At 47.3% G+C, this 22,678-nt stretch overlaps 1 protein-coding gene across 1 annotated transcript in view; it reads left to right on the plus strand.

Moving 5' to 3' along the window:
• Positions 1-22,678, plus strand: part of LOC144770289 (poly(U)-specific endoribonuclease-like) — a 364,086-nt gene that overhangs the window by 53,528 nt on the left and 287,880 nt on the right. Inside the window, exon 3 of the mRNA XM_078654688.1 lies at positions 14,554-14,665. Coding sequence (XP_078510814.1) covers positions 14,554-14,665 — 112 coding nt within the window. The remainder of the gene's footprint in view (positions 1-14,553; positions 14,666-22,678) is intronic.

Below are 22,678 nucleotides of genomic sequence, written 5' to 3' on the forward strand. Positions count from 1 at the left end.
GAGCTTTTGTTACAGATAATGGATCTTGAGATGTTGTAACGCTCTGTATGGAGAGGTCCGAGATCGAGTAAGGCAGAAGAACCACAATCCGCGCCAGGGCCCTCAAAGAAACCATCCGACTCGACTGAGTCATTCGAATCTCTCTTTTTATGGATCTGATCTTGGTCGCAGGGAAGAGCAACGGGGCATTCACTGAGTCAATTTAGAAACCTAAGAAATCCAATTGTTGGGACTGTGTAGTCATGAATTTTTTTAGGTTGATAACAAACCCCAACTCTTGCAATAGAGAGATTGTCCATTGTAAATGAATGCACAACTGTGTCTGATCTTGGCTTAGCAGAAGCATGTGATCGAGATAAATGATCATGCGGACTCCCATTTCTCTTAGACCAGTGACTACTGGCTTCAGCAGTTTGGTGAAAACCCAAGGGGTTGATGAGAGGCCGAAGGGGAGAGTTTGGCTTCGAAACCACTGAACCCTCCTTTGAAATTGGAAATATTTCTGGTGGGAGGGGCTAATTGGCACTGTTAGGTAAGCATCTTTTAGGTCCAAACAAACCATCCAATCCTTTTCTAGTAACAGGTTTCTTAGAAGACGGAGTCCCTCCATCTTGAAATGTCTGTAGACAATGAAGGGGTTCAAATCTCTGAGATTTAACACTAATCTCCTTTCCTCCTTCCTCCATCAAAGGCGGCAGAGAGTAAAGCTGGGCAACTTTTTGTCTCCCTCCCACTCAGTGCAATGTGGGGTTCCGCAGGGCTCTGCGTTGAGCCCGCTCCTGTTTAACATCTACGTAACCCCACTGGCCAAAACTGTGCGATCTTTTGGGTACCAGGTACTGTCGTATGCTGACGACACCCAGATTATCGTTTCCACCACTCAGCCGATAAAAGATTCTGCCCTCAGATTCCAAGCGTGTATGGAGACAGTCTCGCAGTGGATGATATGCAACCACCTAAAATTGAATGGGGAAAAGACGAAGGTCTTGGTCTTCGGAGGGAGCCAGGATTTATGGTCGGGAGACTGGTGGCCTTCCTCCTTAGGAGAGTGTCCCCTTCCTACCCACTGGGCTAGGAATTTGGGCGTACTCATAGACCCAGCCCTCTCCTTTGACCTCAAGGTCAATAGAACGGTGGCCACCTTCTGCGCTATCATTTGGACGCTGAAAAAGATTGCCCCATATCTGTCGCCTGAGGCCCGCAAACAGTCAACAGTCGCCCTGGTCTCCTCCAGGCTAGACTATTGTAATGCGCTCTATGGTGGCATTAATAAGAAATCGCTTCAGCGTCTACAGGTAGTCCAAAATGCTGCAGCCAGGATGGTCCTGAACCTCCCTAGGCGGGCATCCGCAACCCTGGCCAGGAAAGATCTCCACTGGCTACCTATTCAAGCCAGGATATCTTTCAAACTCCTCTGCCTGGCCCATAGGGCAGTCTTTGGATCAGGTTCCGAAGGGATAAGATCCCTTGTTAGTCTCTATACCCCGAGCAGAGTCCTTCGCTCGGCCTCTAGAAATATGCTCGTCGTCCCCAGAATTAAAAAGGCTAAGTGGGGAGGAAGAGACTTTTCCACCTTGGCCCCCAAACTATGGAACTCGCTCCCCCCTGAACTTACCAGCCAACCCTCACTTATGATCTTCCGTAAACTCCTGAAGACCTGGCTCTTCTCCCAGGCGTTTTAATTTCTGTGGTATCTGCTTTTTGTTTTTTGTCTGTATGTTCCCTGTGCCTTGATGCCCTCCTGGGTTAAGTTTGCGCATTACAAGACACCCATTCATTCATTCATTCCTCCTTTCTTTTGTACTAAGAAGACGTTGCTTCAAAAGCCTTCGGGAATTAAGGGTCCCACCTCAATAGCCTACTTTGTCAAAGGTTCTCGAAGTTCTGAGTCTATAAGACTGTTCTTGTAGGGAAAATGGATAGGAACAGGAGGAGCTCATTGAATGGGAACACAGATTAACTCTATTTGATACCCTTGAACAGTGTTCATAATCCACGCATCTGAGGTGATTTTTGCCCAATTGAACACAAAATGCATCAGTCTGCCCCCCTGAGGAATTAAAGGAAGCAAGTGGATTGTTACCCGAGGATTGGGCGTCATTGTTCCTGAAGCCTCTGTTGATCCCTCTGTTATACCGACCACGGAAACCCCGGGATCTAGTGGGGTAAAATCCGGCCTGGTCCGGTTGCTGGGTATAACCCCAACGTCTAGGGGCGAATCCACGTTGAGGACTTTGTTGACTGTATGGGCCGGTCGAGCGCCCTCTACCACGACTGGCCCTGCCAGAGAGGGGATGGAATACTCTCTTGAGAGAGGATTGTGACTTGTCCAGGGATGTGAATGTGTTAACAAACTTTGCAGTGTCTTTCACGAACGTTCGCCAAAAAGCTGGCCCTCAGCCAGAGGACCTGGTTCGGCGGATGCCAATTCCACAAGTTGCTGGTCAATTCGTAGGAGGACCGGCTTGCGTCTCTCCGAAGAAAGGGCACAGTTCGCATTTCCGAGGAGACAGAGCACACTTTGTCCATCCAGCTAGGACCTTCGGGTGAATAGCATCATCCGTCTTGTGCGCTCCAAAATCTTTGCCAATGGGCCAGAGATTTCCAATAGCTTGTCTTGACAGGCCCCTGGAGCCGTATCTATGCCCTTCTTGTGTTTTTTGTTGTTGTATTTCTTTAGAAAAGTCTGCATGGACATATCTATCGCAGGGGTCAAGGCAGTTTTATTCGGAAGGTCAGGTCGATGGCACTCTGAACTTAAGTGTGCCGAAACTTCTTTATTCATGTATTCTAGTCAGAGTACCTAGAGGGAAGCTAATTTTACAACCCAGACCCTATAATGAGCCAGGGCACCGAATGGGAGCCAATGCGGGAACAGTAAGGCCACAGAAGGCACCAAAAATCCTTGTGAGTCAGGACTAATGGAGGATAGTTAGCCTTTCCTGCCTAAATTAATCAGGGGATTTTCCAAAAATGACTAAACTGCAGGCAGAATCAATGAAGGGTTAATGTGGTCCCAAAAGCTCAAAAAGGGTACTCAAAAATCTGATCGGAGGCCTGTTACCGGCACAACACTGCTTTGCTGCTTCCCCCGAGGGATTCTGCAGGCGCATGCACAGACACATGCAGGCTCCCGAGGCACATGCAAGCAGCACGATCGGGCTCCTCAACGTGACCTCGCTCGCATGGGGGGCATAAGACCCGGCCATAGCGCGAGGAGTCTGCATACACACGGCCGCAATACTCGCAGATGCGAGTTAAATCTTTATTTAAAATCGCTATAACGAAGAGCAACAAAAGGCTAAGAAACGAACAGCGCAACACACGCTGGGGGGATAATAAAAGCAATCATGTCTCATGCTGAAGGCAGCGCGACAGCGCAAAGCAACAAACATTTCAATAAACCACCATAAAGCGTGAAACAGGTATAATGAATACAGATAATATAATGGTGAGTAAAATAACGAGGCACCTATCTTAACTGCGGAGCAGAAAAGAAAGAGGCAGTCAAGATGGTGCCTCACTATTTTGTATAATATGGACCTTGTGGTTTGGTTGATGAAGGAGGCGTGGTTCAAAGCCTCATGGGACATGTAGTGTCTTATATGTGTTTTAATGTTTTTTCATTGGATGCTATTTTGAGTAGTAAAGTATTGGGAAGCATAATCTGAACCTTCGATCCTGCCATAGAATACAGCATAGCTGGCGTAGGTCGGAGCCAGTACATGTACCTACCTATCAATCAGGAACACAAACAATAATTTCTTTACAAGACGACAGCTCTGGGCCCCACAAGAACATAACTGGCATTGCCGCTGTAATGGGTTGCTTAAAACCGTCCTCTCTCTCTCTCGCCATCTTGTTTTCCAAACTGTAGCCAGCATACAGCATATGGCAGCTGGACTACCGTGGTCTCTTTTAATTACTAATTGGAATTACGTTCACGGCGTCTGCAGCGATTAGCTAACTTTCAAACTGTTAGGGCTAGAATTTGTTTTCGGGAGATGTGCAATTTTTGCTGCAGTTGGAGATTTAAGTGCCATATATGGCAAATTCATAATTAAACAAAAAGTGTCAGAAGAATCTCACAACTCCAGTGGCCTAGCTGCACTACAGAAACTCTACAAGCCTCTAGGACTGGTGCTATGTGAGTTAGTTTGTATCGGCCCAGTCCAGGAAGGGGGTACGGATGCCGTGGTCCTGCTATGATACAGTGGTTGTTCAGCTGTTTCGAAGTGCTTTCTCAAGGGGCTTAGTCTGCACAGAGAAATACAGTAATTTGCCCAGGGTCATAAAACGTGTTTGAAGAGAGAAGCTCGCAAAGAGGAGAGTATTCAAGCCCACATTTAGCAAGTAAATCGAGTGGGAGTAGAGTGCGGGTGCAAACTGCTTAACGAGGCTGCAATCCGCTCCGGTACTATTGTGTTACCATGCCAGGGTACCAGAACAGCTTCAGCAGCTTCGCGCCATTTTATTTTATTTTATTTTATTTGATTTATTGAATGCATTTTTATAAAGCGCGGACTTTACCCGAAGGTGTCAGAGCACTGTACAATAGAACCAGTTATGTTACATGAGAGAACCTCCTACGCCTTTGCTGCCGTTTTTGCTGCCGCCCGTAAATCATTGCATGCTGTGCACCAAGCCTCCTCTGATCACCTGAGCCAGCGCGGACCCGCCCGCCCCTCTCCCGCTGCCCGGCTGCTCTTTAACATCCTGAGCAGGGGCCGCCGAGCGGAGACCGGTGAGGGGCGGACTTCAATGTCCAGAGGCCCTTGCGGCGAACCGCGTCACTGGGGAGCGCCAGGAGGCGCTTAAATTCACCATCAGCCCCATTGAGGGGTGGGAACCTCCTACGCCTTTGCTGCCGTTTTTGCTGCCGCCTGTAAATCATTGCATGCTGTGCACCAAGCCTCCTCTGATCACCTGAGCCAGCGCGGACCCGCCCGCCCGTCTCCCGCTGCCCGGCTGCTCTTTAACATCCTGAGCAGGGGCCGCCGAGCGGAGACCGGTGAGGGGCGGACTTCAATGTCCAGAGGCCCTTGCGGCGAACCGCGTCACTGGGGAGCTCCAGGAGGCGCTTAAATTCACCATCAGCCCCGTCTCGCGGGAAGCGAGCAGGACGCCGGGCGAAGCCCGGGCCAAGGGCGGGCCCGTCCTATCCCGTCACAGACCGAAATAGACTGGGCTGGGCCCCCCCTCTAACACCTACTACTACCCACAGATGCGGGATGCTCAACTATCTGGTCTGTATATAGATATGTAAGGTGTATTTACATTTTTAGCTGTGACCGTAATTACCACCATGTCACCTAGAGGTAGTCGTAGTAAAACAAAGCAACGTATAGCAGAGTTTACAGGTCCTATCGACCAGTTTATTATTAAAGCTAACGAAGTCATAGATCAGGGGATAATATTGCTGGACAGAAGAGTCTCACAGGATTTAGCTCAGGCAAGACGATCTTCACTTGGGTCCCTGGCAATGGCGCAGACTTCCGTCAATCAACCTGAGAAGGCTGTTATGACGGAGGTGGACGCCGATGTCCATGGCATCCCTAGGTTAATTGATCTCTCTGCCACATTATCAATGTCGGACTTACAAACCGCTGAGTCCCTTGAAAAAACCCCTGATATTTTTGCGACACAATTGCAAACTGACAAGGCTCAGGCTCAAGCTGTACAAAGGGGAATTAAAGAGGGCGCTATTCCAAAGCAGAATAAGTCACACAACAAGAGAAAGAAAACAGCAGACTCAAACCCAGGAAACACCCGACATAAATCACGACTCAACATCCAGGGGAAGGGTAATGTTACACTAGGACTAAAGATGCACAATCTCAAATCACCTATCCCAGGTGATGACAGCGTAGATCTCCATCCCACGACTGTGGATCTCAGCATAACAGACAGCATTATAGACGATCATATTAACACCGCTATTCCGGGCGATCAAACGAGGGGTGGCAATCATACATGTGGCGCCGATCAATCCCTGCTAGCCCAAATTAGAGAACTAATAAAAACGCAACTACAGCCGTTCCAATTGAGTCTAGCAATTATTGAGAAACAGCTAGCAGTCCTAACGTTAACTCTGAAGACATCTACCCATCAGAAGAACCTGGGGTTGACCAATGTAGGAGGGTCGAAAACCAAGGATACTAATCTCAAAAAACCGGAAGGCACAAAGAAAACTGTCTTGGGCCCTGCTACCCCAAAAACTAACGCTCAAAAAGAAAACGCCAAAAACGCCCCTGTACAACAGAAAAAGATACCCCCTGTAATTACAACCTCTGTAATCCCAACTCCCGCTCCTATTCCTTCTAAACCAGCTCAGGTAAACACTGTTCAACGTGACCCTCCACCAAGACATAGCCACCCGGGAGAAAGGCCTAGGGGAGGGGGATGTCAATCAGCAAATATTCCCCCCGAAGCAACTCCCTACGTAGTAGTTATGACAGGGGTCCCCGAATTGACTCATAATAGTGAAGAGCCAAACTGGTCTTTAAAAAACATGGTTCATCATTGGTTAAACAATAATAGACCACTCCCGCAAAATTATACCGGTAGGATTATTGCAGTGCGCAGAGTCCCCTGGATAGGCCATCAACCAAAAAAAATCTCCGGTGACTGCATTATAGTCAACTTCGATGACCCTCATACAGCGGGTCTCATCTGCTCATGGGGTTCGACAAGCAAACCTGATGGGATATCAACTAAACGATTGTCCTATTTTTATCCACCAGCACCCCGCTATAATGAAGGGCCATATTGGCCCTGGCATGAACCAGTAAACCACCAATGGGGTTGGGGCTCAGAACACACTAGGCAGGGGAGGAACGACTGGGCATTATGGACAGGTAGGGACAGGAGAAATCCACCATATAGGGACACCTGGGGAGGTATACCAACATTTAATAGATACAGCGGCCTGGAAATGGTCGATTGACCACTATTAGATACTGAATATGGTAGTACAGGCCCAATGCACTCAATCAAGCCAACACCACACATAGCGAAAGTAACCGCAGGCCTTATTGATAACTATTATACCACAGATGCCCCAGAGAACTGTTCCATTACTCCTGTACCTGCAAAGGATAGTCCCACCATCATAGACTGTACCTTGAAATCAACTAATGAGATACGGGGTTAAACTCACCAACGATATTGACTAGCGAGGTGCGTCAGACGCAACCTAGATTGCCTACATTGGCAACCTATGATAAACAAATCACCTTTCTCTTTTGGAATATAGCAGGTTTAGCTTCGAAGCATACGGAAACCAGCTATCTGCAGACTGCCAACTCAAAAAATATCATCTGCCTACAAGAAACATGGCTTAACGAACCGATACATCTTTTAGGTTATAAGACCTACTTCTCTCCAGCAAAAAGATCTACTGCTGGTAGGAGTAAGGGGGGGCTAATTACTTATGTTTCAAACCTTTTGCCCATCTATGATATCAACCCCGTGAAATTAGAGCCTAACTATCAACTGCTTGTCCTTCAAAGATCTACACAGGAAGTGTATTTCCTAATTAACTTTTATAATAATCTGAACCCACCTGATCTCATACTATTGGTAACTGAGATCTTCGAACTGCTCCAGGCCTTGCGCTTAAAACACGCAAGTAAGACATACACTTTAATCTGGGGAGGGGATTTCAACTTGCACCTGTGCACAAAAAGTAATACCACTAATTGTGGGTTCATTGATGAACAAGAGAATGGGCTTACGCACTTTACACACACACCCGAGGGAATAAAAATGTCTGAGACAATGGTGGAATTAGAGATGGGTTTTGTCAAGAATTAAACACCCCAACAGTTGCATTTGCCCCAACATTTAATGGAAGAGGTGCACAAACCCTGATCGATTACATCTTAGTCTCTACTAGCAAAGCCCCTCACATTAAGACATTTTAAACTATTAATAATGCTCTTAGTGATCACTTTCCTTTAAGTGTGACCCTTCACATTGGTAATAGTCACAACGAAGGTCCACTGCAGTTAAATCTGCTGGATCAGCAAGAATTGGTATTGAACCGCTTGAACGGTTACACTTTAAAATGGGGTAAATTAGACCAGTTGGCTGTAGCGGCAAAAATAGTTGCTGCAAGTAATACTCATATAATGAACTGTCTTGACCCTCTGGCCACCCCGGTCCAAATTCTGGCCAGCTATGCCTTGATCGTTGAAGCCATAAGGAAAGAATTAACCAAAGTCTGCAAACATAAGAAGAAGCCTAGAAAGGGATGGTTCAGCCCTACATGCACCAAAGCATATACATTACTAAGAAAGGCTCTAGCAAAGGAAATGAGAGACAGAGATGAGATTATTAGATTATGGAAAGCTTACTCTCTAGCTATAAAAAATAGAAAAAAAGAGATTAAAGATGATTTGTGGGACCAATTACAGAAGAGCAGCGCCCTGAAGGATGGTGCTGCCTTTTGGCAAGTAGTGAGATCTCCTTTTCTGCTCCCCCAGGCAGACATGCCAACTTTGGACGTTGCTATTGATGCTAGAGAATGGGTCGTGCATTTTTCGGAGGTTTTCCGCAGGGAGAACCCCCACGAGAAGGCCTCAGTTGAAGCTCTCCACCATGTCAAATATCCATTAACTCTCAGTTTTGACCACAAAGAGGTATTAAACGCAATAAAATCATCCAAAGGGGGAAAGGCACCAGGCCCAGATACGGTCCCAGTAGATCTGTTCAAACAAAATCCAGACCTGTGGACTCCGATCCTCACAAACGTATTAAACGCTGCCAAGGAGGTTGGTCTGGTAAAATCTTGGTCCACCTCGATACTGGTCCCCATTTACAAAAAGGGTGACAGAAACAGTCCATCCTGTTATAGACCCATCTCACTCCTGGACTCGCTCGGGAAGATGGCTGGACGCATTCTCCTCGAGCGACTCCAGGAGTGGACAAACCAACAAAATGTGATCTCTGATTTGCAATATGGGTTTAGGGAGGGACTGGGTACAGTGGACCAGGCCCTGAATTTGACGCTCCTGGCTGAGAAATACGTGCATGCTAAGGGTGCCTCTCTCCACATGGTGTATGTTGATTTGTCTGCAGCCTTTGACTGTGTCATCCATTCGAGGCTGTGGACAATCTTACTTCAGATGGGCATTGATCCACCGATTATCGATTTTATGCGAGAGCTGTATACGGGGGCCACAGGGAGAGTAAGATATGGAACCAATGGCCAGTTAACGGATAGCTTTCGGGTGGAGAAGGGGGTCAGACAAGGGTGTGTACTGGCCCCCTTCCTTTTCACCCTGTACACGAATGGACTAGAGGCCGCTCTACTTGAGGGTACGGATGATCTTCCAGCTGTTGGTCGTCGGCATATTCCAGCGTTATTATATGCCGACGACGCGCTACTTCTTGCCCGAACCCCAGTACAGCTTCAACGGGTTCTGGACAAGTACTGTTCATTCATGGCTAGTTTGAACTTAAAAATAAACATAAAAAAAACCTATGTGATGCATGCTGACCCAAAACACAGAAACCTGAAGACAATCTGTGTCAACAAAGTGCCCCTTTTTAAAGTACCTGCTGTCGTTACCGAGAAGTACGACCACATATGGATGCCATAACGAACTGGGATTGGACTACCTCTCGGATATAATAAAAATCCAACCAGTTATGTTGTGGCGGCGAATTTGGGTTACGGAGCAGTGCCACCTGACCAGGGCAATTGTGCAGGACTGCCTAAAGCTTGACAATATGAGGAGGATCAAATGGTTGGCCTATGTTAAGACATTTCTTACGGACATGGGCTTTGAGAAATATTTTGATGATCCCCCCGCAATAGTGGACATAACAAAAATTGAATTAAGAACAGCTTGCTTGTCGCACTTGACTGAATTGCGTTTCTCGAACGAGGCTGGGAAAACATCAGTACAACATTGTCTGTTAATTCAAACTGTGCCCACAATCCAGCCGTACCTAAACTATAGCATAAGTCAATATGGGAATTTTTTGCTGACTCGCTTTAGATTCAATTTGCTTCATCGTTTGCTTTCCTTTCCTCTTCAAAATGACTGGTCCCCAAACCTATTCCCTTGTCCCTGTGATTCTACCTCCCCACAATCTACCATTCATGTGGTCTTTTTCTGTAAGTTTTATATGGTCCCCCGCAGGAGGTGGGTTGTCCCTATTCTGAGGGTAATAGGGCTGCGGCAGTGCCGCCCAGCATATCTGGCTCTCCAGCATTTGGAACATGAATTGATTGCTAAATCGTTGGTTTACTTTTTTAAATTCTGCGTTAGATATCGCCGTAATCTATGATCCCTGTCTGCTCATAGACCTTTGCGATGACACTAGTATGTGCTGAGTACAGGGTGAAGAAGTATTTTTATATAATGCACAATATTTTAAACTTTCACCAGCATATCTATATACAGTTAAAAAAGTGTCTAACTAATTTTTAAAAGTCGGGTAAAACTTAAATTGCCTTTTATCATTTTATCTATTTATGTAAACGCTGTAATGTATTTTATGTACTTTTATGGAATTTCAATAATCATGGAAATCCGAATAAAGACAATTTGATTTGAGAGAACTGTTGCAGGAATAGAACAAACAAAAATAGCATGCCATAGCATCGAAGCGACGCAGGCAAAAGGCACTCAATCTCAAGCATAGCATGAACAGACTGTACAGGCAAAAATACGAATAAATATAACAAATTTTACAATGACTAAAGAACTTCCTGGCGAAAAATAGCAGGCCATAAAATCCAAACAACGCAGGCAAAAGGAACACAATATCAAACGTAGCAAGCACAGGATGTACAAACAAAAATATAAATATATGTGACAAACAATGGCTAAAGAACTAACTGGCAGGGTCTGAGAAGGAGGGAATTAGTTCTGAAAGTGTCTATGAAATAAAAGAGATTTGAGGTCCGCTTTGAAGATCTGGATGGAGGTGATGGCATGGAGTGAAGGAGGAAGCGAGTTCCAGATTCTCACCGCATTACCTGAGCGATTGTGCCAACAATTTTTCCCTTTTGGAGACTCTTTCCAATATTTGTACTTCAAGCAGCTGCCTGAGATGAGTGTGCCTGCAATACTTCAGCCTGCATTCATTCAGCTCTGACCTTGCGCATATATGTGGCTCTGTGTCACCGCAGTGACTCCCGAGGGTGTCTAGCAGCACCAAGTGGGCGAAATGAAGTCCATCACCAATATTTAAACATCAGTCTGAACAAATGATTTGCTAATATATATGGCATATAAATGCAAATCCATTTCAGATTGAAAATGCCTATCAACAAGACCATAACATTTTATTTAAGGCAAGTAAGTCACAGTAAGCAACATTTATTTGATAGTAAATTGTTGTGTTGCAGCATTTATATAGTGCTTTACACTCTTGTTGAGGTTGTGAAGCACTTTGGTGAAGTCTGGCTAACTGTAAAGACCTTTGGAATTGCCTCGTTGGAAGGGTGTGGCCTGGGTGGGAAGTGCTGGGTGTAGCAGGTGAGGGTCACAGACATGCGTCAACGGTTTGTAGCCCAGTGTAAGCACATGTTGAAAGGTCTGAGAAATGGTACGGTCATCCTAACTGTTTCAAATCCTTCTCATAGGCGTTGGCCTTCTCATAAGATTCATGTGATTGAAAAATGTCAGGATTTTAGAACCCTCCATGACATAGATCCTGGCTTATGTCTAGCCTAGAGAGAAACACGTTTTACCTGCCTGGCCATCCACATGCATTCTCTAAAAATCATTAAAAGAAATGCATACAAAAATATTTAAACTAGGTTTAGATCGACCTCTGGTCTGTGACATTGTCAATCACATTTTGCTTCCGCATACCTCTGCATAAAGCATTGAGCAACGGGTCAGCCTGCTTCAACCATTGGCTAGCCTGCACCATGATTCACAGCATTTTACTAGATTACAAGTGAGAGAGTGCACTACAGTATCAGGACTTTAGGGCAAATCTCTGGTTTAATTCCTTTTTACTATTTTTGTTTTTACGATTTTTATTTTCTTTTACAAACCTTTGCAAAATATGCATGTTTGCTAATGCTTTTTTTAACCTACTCCTTTAAAACATGACATGTTCTAAACACAGGGTATTCTTTTGTCAGAGAACTTTATCTAATACATGCAAAAGGATACAATTTGTGAGAGTTAAAGCCAAGTTATTCTTCAGGAGTTCTAATTGAGTCCTTTTGGACTACTTCACACAACCCCTGTGAGCAAACCAACTTGATGGCTAGTTTTTCAAAAACCTATTTAAATTGTCTTTTATTCTTTTAGTTGGTGGGTTGTAAGAGTTGTGTGTGATTTTATAGAATAAGGATTTCATGGAGTATCATTTATTGAGAAACACCAACTGTTTAATGGAAATTTGCAGGATGAATGACATTAACCATTTCATAGAAACGAATTCATAATGTGTTTCCTCCCCCAAAATTGACTTTTGCATGCTTATTTTTATTGCGTGAATACAACAGTTGCATGCCTTACTGACTTTTTTGTTGGAGGTATTTATTTCAGTGCTTTACTTCAGGGTACATTACTTCGTATTTATATTTTTTGCGTTGTCAAACAATTACTCCGGTGCTTTTAATTTGCTGATCTCATTACCACCACTAAACAGCATTGATCCCGGACTCCTTCACAACCTTTGAACACCTGCATCCCTACAGCAGTGGTCTTCAAACGTCTTAATGCTGCTTCCCCCCTGTAAAGAAAAAAAATAGATAAAAAAGAAAACCCTCGCCACTCCCTTCAATTGTTTCACAATTTTGCTAAGTTGGCAATGTATAGCTTTTCAATCCCTGGTTAGATTTCACAACGGAGTATTGTATAGGGGAAAATCAACCCTATGTTAACACTGTTTTCATGAAGTTCTGTGTCTTTTTTGAAATTTAATATGGTATAATGTGCATTTTTTTTCTACATGATCACTCCACTGTAAAAAAAATAACCTAAGTGACAAACATTGTTATTAATAATGCCAATAGCTCTAACTTTCACAAATGCGAGACCGATTGCATTGCAAATGCTTGTTTAATGTTCTTTGACTGCTGCTTTGCACGAAACATGAGCTATCTCCAACGTGGTATTAAAAATGCAATCAAGGCAAATTGCTTCCTGTTGAATAGCTCACGGTATTAACATATCTCACTACAAAGATATGCGGATAGCCACAATTCCTGGTATGTGTTCACAGACTTTAATCATTCTGAAATAAATAAAATGAGGTCCCTTGATTTGATTAACACCTGTTATGTACATTAACAGGAAAACACAATTTGCAAATTGTTATCTAAACAATAAGGTGTACCTGTGCTTAAATAGAGAATAGGTTATACATAACGAGTAAATCAGTTCTCCCAAATGTGAGACATACACACCATTGATGCTGCACTATAAATCCAGACCTATTGGCTTTGACAATACTTATTCTGTGCTTTTGTGAAATTTAGAAAGACTTGGCTTGTTTGTGTGTGTATGCAGGGCTTTAAGTGGGCCGGGTCTCACCGGTGCTGAGCAACGGCAGTTTTCTAAAGGGGGCCTCGAAACAGGTATCTATCGGGCTCCGTTTTGTGCCCTGGCAGAGGGGGACTGCAGTGACAGGCACATCGATGTGCGCATGCTCACACTGCTCACTTCTCACTAGTGAAGTTACGGCATGAGGTCATGCCAGGTAAGCGTTGTAGGGGAAGGGAAATCTTTTAGAGGAAGTCCTTTTCTCTCTGGATTTCCCTTCTCTTTTTGAAACTTAGGAACAGCACATTGTTGTGGTGTCACCAAGACTTTAAGTGGAAGCTTTTTCAATATTATATACAAGCCATAGTTGCTGCTTATTTATCTTAAGCAACTAACAACCATTGACAAAGCCAATAGTCCTGACTTGTAGGTATGATGTGTGTCATATATCTGTATGCAGTGACCAAAACAACAAAATACAAGTCTGGCGGTACACTATGCTAAGCACAGATTTTTAGCTTATGTGTTTTAAGCCACGCCCTTAATTACATTGGCCACGCCCCTTTGAGAGACCCCGCCCCCCAGTTTTTTCATCCCATTTAAAGCCATGTGCACGAATATATATATTTATTTATTTGTATATATATATATATATATATATATATATGTGTGCATATGTATATATATATCCGTTCCAAAGTTCCTACTAATCGGCTCTGGATGCCGAAACAGCAAACGTAGGTACAGACCACAAAAAGCACTAGAGTAGATTCAAAGGTGGTTTATTCGCTCCTCTGTCACCAGCATGACGCGTTTCGGCTACGTCACGGTAGCCTTGATGTATATATATATATATATATATATGTGTGTGTGTGTGTGTGTACACACACACCTGCCATGTTGTGGCTGATGTCATCGATGGTACCTTAACAATTTGTCAATCATATTTGTTTTTTAGAGCAACATATATTTTGACTCCCTGAATGAACATCTTTATTTCAATATTGCTGTCTGCTTTATTTTTAGTTGTTGAGTTGAATCTTGAAGTTACGGTTTTCTAAGTACCTTTTTCTTATGTCTTTTTCCGTAGGGGAAAGCAGGCTATGTACCAACTGGAACCAATCATGCTAAAGACAGTGCATCGCACCCACTGTTTGTCTATGTAAATGAAGAACGTCTTCACAGTGTTAAGACATTTGCAGGTAGGGTCACTATCCCAAGCTCTGTCGCCAATCTGCGAGGTTTAGTAGTGTTGTATGTGCTCGTTAGTTGCTGCTAGGAAGGAGTGTGCACCACATACTATGCCTGTCAGGCAGGGGTTGGGTGAGACCAAAAGCCTTCCTACAAGGGCCTAATGAAAGCACATCATAATTAACAAATACAAAAACGGGTAATGAAGCTCTTTAAAAATGCTGCTGCATATGTAGCACCTCCCCTGCAAGTACAAGAATTTGATGATGCAGAAGGTTTTTTGTTTCATATGTATACGTTGGAGTTATCCACTAAGATTCTGTGCAGTGCCTTTTATCTCTAGACATATTGGTAGTCACTAGACAGTATGGAATAATATTCAAATGAATTTTTTTACGTGGTATTTGGAGTAGTATCAGGTCGTGGGAATTCTATTGTTGGCTTGACCTCCCTTTAATACCCTGGCACAGATGTCTTGGTTAATGATCATATTCGTAGCTTTCTGAACCGATCAACAGTCATTTTATTTCCTGGACACTGGTGGTGTAGAGCAACTCATTATTTTAATCCTCCCAACTACTGCCAATCGCCCGAAGTGGCATTCCACCCTATCATTTTGTACCCACTGTAGACGAAAAACCACTTTGTGCAAATCAGTACTGACCCGGCTCCTCATAGGAACAGTCCATCAATACCCACCAGGCGAGGACATCTGCAGAAGGAAATCGGCGATTGGCAGTGTTTTCAGGCTTTCTTCCCATCACCTTTTGTGTGATTGGAGCAACTCATTATTTCATAGTACCTCTACTGTACTGTGAGTCATGTTGGATTCCTTTTCTCTTTCTGTTCTAATATTGGCACATTACACACTTCACCTTCTAGATTTTTTCAGGTGTTGGCATTCACATTTTGTTACTTTTGATATTTTTTTTTTTTTTTTTTTGAAAACCTTTATTGATATCAAAAGAAGACAAATCGAGGCCCACAACCAAGCCGGCCGTGGCACATTACACACTTCACCTTCTAGATTTTTTCAGGTGTTGGCATTCACATTTTGTTACTTTTGATATTTTTTTTTTTGAAAACCTTTATTGATATCAAAAGAAGACAAATCGAGGCCCACAACCAAGCCGGCCGGCCGCAGTGTATAAAACAGTCAGGAGTCATCAGGCAAATAGTACATATTCAATCAATACAAAGCAGAGGCCGTACAATCGCAATAGGGGAGAAGAAATACAGAAACTAAAGGGCCAAAACACAGGAGTAAATAAGGCTTAATTTTACAATAAGGGGAGAGGACATATGACAGGCACACTTGCAATACGGAGGCATCCGACATCCCGTAATCAACCTCAACAGTAAGAAGGGGGCATGGGGCAAAATATCAGGGGGACAACACAATGCAATCAAGAAATCAGGATATGTGAGATACAGTCAGCCCCTGAGCATTATCCTCGTAATACGCCCGCCACCCGGGACACTACCAAGCCAGAACAGAGGGATCGGAAGACAATGCATGAAAACCCGCCCGTCACAGTACCCTCTGGGAGGCAGGAAGGAAAAAGGGAAGGGGGACTAGGTAGGGGGGGAAGAGGAAGGGAAAGGAAAATGGAGGGAAGAAAAACCAAACAATAAAAGGGGATAAAGAAATATGAAAAAAGAAGGTAAAAGACATGCCGACACGGCTCCCCGTGGTGGGAGGACAGGAGACAAAAGGATTAGCGGTCCAAGTGGGGCATGGCAATCGGATGGAAGGACAGCCGAAATGTAGCAGGAGGAGTAACGATGCCATACCCCCACCCGAAACACACCATAGGAGGTCGGGACAGACGCGGCCTCACGAAAAAGAGATACAAAAGGGCCATAGAACCAGAAGACAAACAAAAAATAGAACCCAACCCACCCGTCCCACCCTGCACCCCTGTAGAAGGCTACGGCCTACCCTTCAAACAGCGTGCCTGTCGCCCTAAACCAGAACCCGAAATATAGCAAGAAGAAAGAAAGAAAAACGAGACAAAAAGGCCACAAAGGCGGAGAAAGAAAACAGGAGGGAGGAGCAGAATAACTATAATACAAACGGTAGGCCGCAGCCCTCCGCCCAACCAGACAAGTACAATCAAAAAACCGACCAGGACGACACCCCATCACACGCCACAAAATATTAGGAGAAGGGGACCTCCCACCCCTCTACGATCAGAGACAATCATGCAACGAAATCGCATACCGGGAATCAAGCAGAAGTCGTACATTTCACCCCCAGCCCTTCCGAGCGACAAACCCCACCCACCACATGGCAATGTACAACCACATACTATATATACATACTAAATATGAAGTCAGCATATAATCGAGTGGAATGGTGACTAGCATAGTTACGTGGGGGGTAGATAGATCGACAAGTGAGCAGTAGTCCAAATTGAAAGTATCGATGCATCAACAATCGAAGCACGAGCCATGAGAAACAGGAGTTCAATTGCGCCACTGGAGCGGGCGAGGTGGTCCCAATTTTAAACACAGGCAAAGTCATCGAAGCAGGCGCAGGAGGAAGTTCGTCCATAATTCCAGGCAACCATGTCGAACAGGGTCGCAGTACAGCATCCGAGTCCCCGGGGTCCGAACCTTGAAAAGCAGGGTGCCCCAAAGTCACCAGCACACTACACGATCTTCGATCAGTGGTGGAGACACTCAGGTCAATCGAGGGGGGTGAGGCAATGGAGGCATCGAAAACAGAAGGCGACAAGAAGAAACGGCCGCCCAAAATGGCGGCGGATCGTGGCGGACCCACCGAGACGCCCAGGGCGAGGGAAGCGTGCAGGGATCTGAGGGCTTCCAGGATATCTCTGACCGTCGGCTCACGCCCACCAGATCCGATCCCCACACAATCAGGCAACTCGGGCCCGCCGCCACAGGGTGACTCTCGTTCCAGAGGGCCGGCCGCCATTTCGTGAATCAGCCCAATCGCCGCCCACGAGGACCCCCGGAAATAACAGTTCTCAAATGTAGGACTGTACAAGCGCCGGGGGTCCCAGCAAGGGCGGCTTCGATGCCAAAAGGATGTCCGCCCAAAACGGGTCTCCGCCCGCACCAGCACCGGTGCCCCAAACAAGCGGAGTCCGGGCCCCGAGGACCAGGGCCGCCGGACAAAGCAGCGGCGGGGGGACCCCCTCTCAGAATCCGGTCCTGGGGCTTCTCACCCACGTCGGCCACGCGACCACCAGGGCAGGTCCGGGTCAGGATCGCCGGGATCTTCGCGCATCGGCTCCCAACACTGGTTCTCGCTCTCGGCCGGGGCCGAGAGCCGTCGGATCCCACCGGCCAGGTCCCGGTCCAAGTCTCGCAGAGGCCCCGATCTCTCGGAGGCCAGAACCCCGGAGCCACTGCACGTCGGGACCCCGGGGTCAGATGGTAAGTACAAACAAGCCGTAATGTTTCCAATTCCCCAAAAGTGTGCCGTCCCGGGACAGGATAAAAGACAGGATAGGCAGTCAGGATGGAGGGCTGCGGGAGCCGAACTAAAGGGCGACCATCACGGCCGCGAGCTAGGCTCCTCCCTCCTACTTTTGATTTTTAATTTGATTTCACTCTTTATTTATTTTTAACCAGTCTGCATAGATGAAATATTACTGGGGCGTCCCATTTAGCCCCTCCTGCATTTCTGAAGAGGCAAATATAGGCAATGTTTCAGCTGCCACAAGTTCAGTGTACTTGTAGAGTGAGGCCAAACTTATGTCACAAAATGTTAGACGTGATAAACTGATGCTTGCCATCTTGCCTGTCAGTCACAGGTTACTGATTACTTACTCTTGCGCTATAAGAAGGTTGACTCTACACAGCTCTCGCTGGTGGACACAGACATGGGACCCCTGCCTGCATCACAGAGGGCTATCACTCAGGGTCCCCTCCCTCCCCCTGCCGACGCGGCTCAGGAATGACACCACTACCCAGTCTGCCATGACCCCTATACCCAGGTGGAGACAAACTCTACTGACCCTTGTCACCTCTACTAAGTGATTGCAGGAATCCAAATTGGCAAGGGCCTCTACCCCCAGTTCACCCCTCTACTGGGGCAACTCCTTGCATTAGGACCAATTTGTAAATGAAGTGTTGAGTCCTTATCAATATTAGGATACAGTCACTGTTAGTGTGCTGCTACGCGGCTCCTCGTCCAATTTGCATTGACCACCTCTTTTGATACAGTGCCACTTTGCACCATTTTCCATCACCACAGCATGACTTAGAGCACAATCACTTTAAATGGCCTTTTGAACTTTGACAGACCACAACCACTTCTACCAACTCTCTACCATAGCCTCTTATCTGCTTCCCTGTCTTTTCAATCTTTTATCCTGGTTCGAACCAATTTTGTGCCCAGTAAACTACCACGCATTAACTCAAATGGTGTCTTGCCTGTCACTCCATGTGCCCATACCATTTCTGAAACCATACCACAAACATCTCATCTCCACGCCTCCGCCATGAATGGTACCTTCAACCATCCAGTTGGCCCTCATCAGTACCATTTCCCTGGGGGTTGTAAAGCGAGGTGCAGTTGTGCTTAACACCAGAGGCTGTTATACACAACAAGGGAAAAACCCAAAAGGAATAACACTAGGGTCCTTGGGCAGTAGTCTATTTCACAAAACAGAGGACCCTAGTATATTAGGATCATGTAAATGATAGATATACACTAAATAGTATGTATGTCCTTTGTCCCGCCGGACAGGTATTTATTAATTTGAATATTTTATACTGGTTCATATAATAAACATTTATACACAAGTGGGCACAACCTGTGACCCACAGAGAACAAGACAAAACAAGTGAAAGCGAATTATGTAAGGGCGCACAAGGCGGTCTGTACTAGTATTCAGTTTTACAGACTTGGATTCATTTTAGCAAACCATTGTAAAAGACGTTTTGTGACTTTGTAAAAAACATATGGTGCTTTTAGGTCGACGACGTTTCGATGCAATTAGAAATGCAAGCATCATCATCAGGACAAAAGTTATTATATCATGTTTGTCTTGAGAAAATTTTCATAGTAACACAGCCTTTTGTATCGTGAAGTCCAGGGTCGCTAGCACGATGCTCCGGCGTATAAAGTTTCAATGTTGTCTTGCTCGATGGCAGGACGGATGGGGTTCTGGCGGTGATCACCAAAATGAAGCGCCCCCCCCCCCCAACGACCAAAGGAAGGCCAGGAGAAGCGCGCGCGACCCAACGGAGAAAGGGGCCAGGAAAGGGCAACCAACCCGCGAGAAACCCCCAAGGGCGAAGCCCCCGGAACCAGGCCCCACCAGGCCGCCAAACAACCAGAGACCAATAGGCCAACCCAGCCCAAAGGACAAGGGCAGAAAGAACAGCCCGCACAGGGCGGAGAAGCCGAAGGACCCGGAAGGAACAAAGCAGAAGGACGACCCCCACACAGCAGGGGAAGCCTCCAGCAGAACCGAAAGAGGGCAGCAACAAGGAACCACAGAGGAACCAGGCCACAGGGCAGGGCCGACCAAAGGCCAACCTCAGCAGAACCAACCCGGCGAAGAACCCGGAGCCCCAGAAACGACCAAGACCAGGGCAAACCCCCAAAGCAGGAGGCACCAGGACAAAAAACCAGCAACCACCACAACAGAGGGCAGGGAGAGCATAAAGCCCAACCAAAAACAGACCCGGCAAAACCCAGGGCACAACCAAGAAAGACAATAAAGGCCCACACGGAACCAGGGAAACCAAAACCCCAGAACCGGAAAAGGAGGGACCGACCCCCATGAGGAAAAAGGGGGACACCACGGAACCACCGAAGGTGAAACCCTAAAAGCAGAGGACCAACAACCAGGCCCACAGCCCAACCCTAAGAAACCAGCCGCATAAGAGGCAGGCCAGCCAGCCAGGAGGCACACAACATCGGACCACCAGGACCCAGAAGGAGAGCCAAAAAGGAACCTCCAACCAGGAAGGAGCCCAGGAAAAGCACAACAGCCAACCAGAGCCAGACCGCTCCAGAAAGCAGAACCAGAGGGAGGGAGCCCAGAGCCCACAAAACGGACCCAGCACCAAAGCCAACCGAAGGGAGCGGACCCGGAAAGGACCGAAGACCATCCCAGGACCGCGAGAAAGCCCAAGAGAAGGAGCAGCCAGGAAAGGACCCCAAGCAAAGAAGGGCCATACAGCACAAATCGCAACACCACCATGGGAGAGCACCACCGACCCAACCGCAAAGCGAACGGGACGCCAAAACGGAGACCGGGAGGCAAAACCATAGAGGCAGAGCCCCAGCCCCCAGAGCACACGGGGGAAAAACCCCGGCACCCGAAAGCAAAGGAGAGTAGCCCCAAGACGCCCAAGGCGCACCACGCAAGAAGGGAGCACGAAGGAACACCCAGCACCAACAAGAGAGCAAAGGCCGAAAACAGCCCACGCGGCACAAGGCCAAACGCCAGGCCCACAAAGCCCCAGACCAGAAGCAAAAAACTCACCGCAATCCAAGGCAGAGCGAGAGGGGCGGGAAGCAGAAACCCGGCCACACACCAGGAAAGGCAGACACCCAACCCCACAAGCAGGGAAAAGGCACGGCCAACAGGGCAGGGCACAAGAGCCGAACAACCCAAGAACAAGAGGCCACCCAAAGCAAAAGCCAAGGACGACCAACAAATCTCAGCCACCACCGGAGGGAAACAGGACGGCAGGCGAGGAGAACCCCAGCCAACACCACCAAAAAGGCCAAGGCCCACCAGCACAGAGGAAGGGCCCGACAAACCCACCCCCCCCTCCCAGAAACCGGGGGGGGGGGAGGAGGGCACCACCAGAAGGCAGACACCCCGAGCACAGGGCAAGCAAAAGCACCCGAAGGGAGCAAGAAGCGCCCCACAGCAAAAAAACTGCAGGCAGGCCGGCACCCAGACAGGCACACACCCCGGATGAACCAACAGAAGGGCAGGAACCAAGGGGCGAAAGGAAGAAGCAGAGAGGCCAAACACCCGGGGAGACCGACACCCAAAAACCCACCAGCAGGGAAAGGGCACAGCCCAGCCAGGACCGGCAAACAGGGTGGGGCACAGGAGCCAGGCACAAGAAGAACAAGCGCCCATCCAAGGCAGAGCCACGACCCAGCCACCACCGGAGGCAAGAGCGGCCAGCCAAGCAAAGCCCCAAAGCACAAACCAGCCAGAGAGACAAGAGGGGAGAAGGAAACCACAACAGGAAACCAAACCCCACCAGGCAGAAGGAGAGAAGCAAATCCCCCAACAACAGGACCCAACAGGAGCCCAACCCGTCCGGCCCGGAGCCAACAGCCGAACAAGGACAAGGCGCCACCAGGACAGAGGAAGGGCCCAACAGCTCCCCGACAAGGAAACAAGGGGAGGACACAGGAACCCGCCGAAAGCCAGAAGCCCTGAGCAGAGCCCAAGCAAGGCATCCCAGAGGGAGCAAGAAGCGACCAGCAGCGGAAAAACACAGGAACCTGACAGGCACGCACCAGGACCGAACCCAAAGGAACGCCAGGAACCAAAGGGCAGCAGGCCGCAGAAAGCGAGCCACGGCCCCGCAGGAAGACACCCCACCAGGGATGGCCAGGCAGCAGGAGGACCAGAAGCCAAAGCCACAGGGCAACACAGCCGCAGAGTACAAGCGGCAAACGACCAACACCAAGGGAAAAGCACCAGCATGCCAGACAGAAACAGCAAAGCAGAGCAGCAAGAACCCCGGAACCAGAAAGCACAGGGAACCGCAGCAGCAGGCGAAGGCCAGAAACAGGAGCCCGACAAGGGCCAACCCGAACCCCCAAAACAGCACGCAGGCCAGGGGAACAGGAAGAAAAAAACACAATCCACGCCGCAAGGGCAAGCCAACAAAAGAGGCACGCCAACGGCACGCAGGAGAAAACAGAGGCGACCCAGGAACACAGAGGACCAGGGCGCAGGCAGGAAGGAAGAACCGTCCAACCCCAAAGAAAAAAGGGGGAATGGCCACCACACCAAGGGCACAAGCGCACCCCACTAGGGGCAGAACAACCGCAGAGCAGAGGG

Source organism: Lissotriton helveticus, chromosome 1_1 (genome assembly GCF_964261635.1).
Source record: "Lissotriton helveticus chromosome 1_1, aLisHel1.1, whole genome shotgun sequence".
NCBI lineage: Eukaryota > Metazoa > Chordata > Amphibia > Caudata > Salamandridae > Lissotriton > Lissotriton helveticus.